Raw genomic sequence first — 4,649 nt, 5'->3', positions numbered from 1 at the left:
CCCGAGAGAAAGGCATGTTTTGCCTCCTCTCTGTCCTAGGTCACTCATTCTGCTTAGAAATAAACTGCATTAATTATTAGTTTTAGAATTGGTTGTTTTTTGTTGACAGAGTGAATATTTTAATCTTAGTGAACATCTTGATGCATTTTAAGTTTATAATCATAGTCTATCAATAGTTCATGCAATTCAGAAAACTAACTGTACATAACATCAGTACTTTTTACAACTATTATTCTGTGTGTTTCTTTACAGGTTTTTGTCATATGTCCTTGTAATTATAGATTAACTTTGAAATGAGATTTTTCTATTTTAACTTTTTTGGTAATTCAATAGAACAACCTGCAAAAGTCTATTTTTGACTTTAGAAAGTCATTTAGTATTGATGAGAATTAGAAAATGGCTCTTTGCTGCGATTATTGTGGTTTTTTAATTTGTCACACTCAGGTGGTGATTTTAAATACTTGCTTACTACGGGCAGTAAGAAATAGTTTCACCTTTTGATGCTGAGTAAGGGTTACAGTTGGGTTGTTCGAGACAGCAGCTATAAGACCTAGAATCTTTCTAGCTTTGTAAATACCAGATTAGACACTGTTGCTAGGAAACTCAGAATAAGCAAAAAATCAAAATAAGCATGAAACACATTACAAAAATCTAAATTTTGCTCCTTATAAACAATGCAGCTTTGGGATACTTTCTGTTATCAAAGCAGTTGCGTGCGAAACGTTTTTATACACAAGCTGCAGGAAAAAAAAAAAAAAAAACAAGAAAGAAAGAAACTCCGTAAAGCGAAGTAACTATTTCCTGTTTCATTTTTCATTTTCTTTTCACTTCAAGAGCTTTTGTCCCTCGCTAGAAGTTGCTTTAAATCTCTGGGAAGGTCTGTTCCGAATTTACTACTTCAGGATTGGTTAGGATCCCTTTTAAGTGTGCGCTTTGTTCTCTGGAAAAGCTTAGGTCAGTTGAGCAACTTGCTGCTACCGTTTAAGAGAAGAAAAAAAAAAAAGGCTGAGTAATGCTGGAGCCTTCTCATGTGGCTGATGCAAACCTGGAGAATTTGCATCATCATTTAGCCTGAGTAAGTTGGTGTGACAGGCAGGCGCTTAAATACAAGCCCACGAGGAAGCTGAGCTGGTTTGTAATGATAGGGCAGCTGCAGCCGCCGCGGCAACAGTAGTGGCTGGGGAGGCGAGGAGGGGGGGGGGGGCAGGGGGCGGCGGCAGCCGCCGCGGCAACAGTAGTGGCTGAGTAGCCGAGGAGGTGGAGGGCTGGGAGCACCATGAACACACAGGTGTCCCCGGGTAGTAATTAGAGCGCGCTGAAGGCTGAACGACACCTCTGAGTTTTTACCTGTGAACACAATAGCGCTGAGAGACCATCCGAAAGCAAAGAGGAAGAACTCGATCCGTCCCTAAGAGACACCAAAGTTGAAAGTTAGGAGTTTTTATTTCTCTGTTTGATTTTTTTTTTTTCCACCAGCGTGTCATTACTATGGTCAGAAAGCCTGTAGTGTCCACCATCTCCAAAGGAAGTTACCTGCAGGGAAGTGTGAACGGGAAGCTGCCTTCCATGGGCAGCAAGGAGCCACCTGGGCAGGAGAAGGTGGTCCTGAAGAAGAAGATCACTTTACTGAGGGGCATCTCCATTATCATTGGCACCATCATCGGAGCAGGGATCTTCATTTCTCCCAAAGGTGTGCTCCAGAACACGGGCAGCGTGGGCATGTCTCTGACCGTCTGGACGGTCTGTGGGGTCCTGTCACTGTTTGGTGAGTGCGACTTCCTTCTTTGGGGGGTGTGGCCGTGGGGCTGGGAAGTTTGCTCTCTGGGGAAGTGAAAGGAACCTTCCGAGGCGTGAATGAATGGCGCAGGCTACACCAACTGTTCAGACTTTTTGTTTAGGAATGTGAATTACCGGTACATCGTGTCTAGTGTTGGCGTGATCCTGACTTCACTGAAATTGTGTCCCGCAGGCTGCATCCTCTTTTCCTGACTAAGACAGACTGTTTTCTGACTTTCTCCTGTGGGAGGAAAGCAAAGGCTGAGTTTGATGACCCAGTAAAATCCATGGGAGCTTTCTGTACTGGCCAGCTGGGCTTTTACTTGAGTTTGGGGCATTCTGGCAGCTGGCACGCTGCATAAAACACCTGTGAAGTGAAGCCTGGCCTGGCCTGTTTAGGCACAGAGCTGGCTGCTGGGCAGAAGTCCTACTGCCTTTGTATTAGCAAAACGAATGAGTGGCAGTCTTTTCCCTTTTCAAGGTTTAAGTTCATGTGCTTGCCATTCCTAACCTTCTTTTCTACGTCCTTGACATGGAAAGATGTGTCGTGGCACAGAGCTCAACCCCTGTCCGAAGTGGGAATAGCATAGCGTCCTGCGAATAGTTCACATTTTTCCAACCTTCGTCTCAATACCGATACACTTTTGCAGTCGAGGTTTTAAAGCGTCACCTGGGTGGCAGTTTGCTGTGTGTGTTCAGATCTGTGTCCTTCATCTGTATTTCCCTTGGTCTCTAGGGACACAGATGGCTTGTCCTCCTGTTCACTAAGTTACCTGGAAGAGGACTGGTAGAAGATGTGGGATTATTTTTTTAATAGAATTATTTTTATTGAGCTTTATTTATTTATTTTAATTTGACAAGAGGGACAGAGAGAGAGAGAACGTGAGAAAGCAAGCTGCTGGGCCTAGGACTGGAACTGTGGTCGGCCATGTGGGAGTCCAGCACCCTTCACCACCACGCCACCTGCTGGGCCCCAAAGAAGTGCAATTATTCATTTTTTTTTCCAACATTTATCTCTCTTCTTTTCATTTGAGAATGAATAGTGAAGAGGTAATAAAATCCCCCCCCATGAAGTAGACATATTAGTAGAAAGCTATCTGAATTAGTTATAAACATGACAAAAATTGGTGAATTATCAGAAAAAAAAAATTCTGATTAATGCTATGAACTAAATGTCCAAGATATATATGCTCTTCTCTGGAAAATAGAGTGTGTTAGTGCCCAAAGAAATTAAACTCTAAAGCTACTAGCTGTTTGTTCTGGCTCCAGGGTTAAGTACCACGTCTTGGTCCTGTGTAAACCAATCCATTCATTCTTTCTACTCAGGCCTTGGGATGGTTTAACCTGCTTGTATAGAGAGTCAGGTAGAGAACTCAGTTTTCCATTTTTAGGGAGCAGATATTTAAATAAAACTTCTTAAGACACTCTTAGTATAGAAAGATCTAAAGAGAAGTTGCTGCTATGATTTTTTAGAGCGAGTTCGTGGTATTGGTGATGTCCCCAGCTTATGCTTTATAAATTATTTAGTAATGTTTGTGTCATGTTCCCGGTGTGCTCCCCATTCTTACAATATACTTTGGAGTGAGTCATTTCTACCAGATTGAGAAAAACTCTGGTAGGACTCTTAGCCACTGGGAATATTAAAATAGTTATGGCCTATGCATTTACTGGTAAACAGAGAGAAACCTGATGGTTAATCTTAAATAACTTTATGTCTCCTCTGTCTTTAATCTTCTAGCACTTGGCTCTTCAGAATAAGTCAGGATCTAATCAGAAAAACCACCAACCGGTTTCCTGGATTTTACATACTTACATGCATGAAGTTCTCACTATGTAATTCGAATTTTGCACACAATGTAAGATTATTCAGGTGTGGTAAAAGGGAGGACTTTGAGTATTGAACTAGTTAAAGTGATTTTGACTTGTACTATGAAAATACACTTATGCTAAATATAAAGGAAAAAAAGCCCCCCAAATAAAAACAAAACAGCTAAGGGAACTAGCTAGGTTCCACCCAAGTAGGTGTCCCGTGATTACTAATTGCAGGGAGTGTGTTCTTGCAATCATCTACTTATCTATATTTGCATTTTGCACTTGTCACCTAAGTTACTAGGCGTTTTTGGACAGGAGTGCCTTCATAACAGTAAACAAAGTAAAACGTGAAACACGAAATCCTTTTTCTTAAGATTCTAGAACTCTATGCTAAGAGTAAAGCATCTGTACATTTGGTTTACATTTTTTTTTTTTTAAGCCAGGGTCAATATATGGATTTTTACATCCTATTTTGAACTTTTTTTCATCTGGGCAAGATGGTTATGGAGCTTGAGACCTTTAAATAAAAATTTCATTCCCCTAGAACTCAATTTAAACCTAGGGCAACCATCCTGGAATTTCAGCAACGCATACACTGGTCTAGGTATTGATTCTCTGACAATAAATTCAGAGGTACTTAAGACTCTTTCCAATAACATTTTATATTGGATGCTTTTTCTGGCCAGTCTACCAACCTAGTGACTGATTCCCAACAAACATGAATTGCAGCTAGTTATAATTAAAAATAGGTGAACTCTGTCAGTGGTACCCAAATATCAGTGTGGAGACTCTTTATCTTGGAATCATGTATGAGGATTTAAAAATAATAGACATTCTTAGATCTCTCTTTTTTAAGAGTTTATACTCTCTTAGAGAATGGAACTGGGAGTTCATTTTTCATTTTATTGTTTTCGAATTAAAAATTCTTCTCAGGTGATTCTAATGTGCTGTTAGGTTCAGAAATCAGGCAAGTGGCAGTAAGATGTCACCAAATATCCAAAATGAAACACACATTGGACACTTTTGTCTGCTATATTACTGGGAAGTAATAATTCCCTACA

The 4,649-nt window shown here is 40.5% G+C and overlaps 1 protein-coding gene across 2 annotated transcripts in view; it reads left to right on the top strand.

Annotated features, from left to right (window-relative positions):
- Positions 1 to 995: 995 nt before the first annotated feature.
- The window catches only part of SLC7A11 (solute carrier family 7 member 11), a 91,480-nt gene continuing 87,826 nt past the window's right edge, over positions 996 to 4,649 (top strand). Inside the window, exons 1-2 of one of the 2 annotated variants that reach the window (XM_014586312.2) lie at positions 996 to 1,075; positions 1,477 to 1,765. In XM_014586312.2, the coding sequence (XP_014441798.1) occupies positions 1,489 to 1,765 (277 nt within the window). In that variant the 5' untranslated portion in view covers positions 996 to 1,075; positions 1,477 to 1,488. Of the gene's footprint in view, positions 1,076 to 1,215; positions 1,766 to 4,649 lie in introns of those variants that run through there. The other variant, XM_006144617.3, reaches the window with a different exon arrangement.

The sequence above is a fragment of the Tupaia chinensis genome, unplaced genomic scaffold (genome assembly GCF_000334495.1).
Source record: "Tupaia chinensis unplaced genomic scaffold, TupChi_1.0 Scaffold000127_1, whole genome shotgun sequence".
Classification (NCBI taxonomy): Eukaryota; Metazoa; Chordata; class Mammalia; order Scandentia; family Tupaiidae; genus Tupaia; species Tupaia belangeri.
This window is presented reverse-complemented; position numbering and strand designations above follow the sequence as displayed.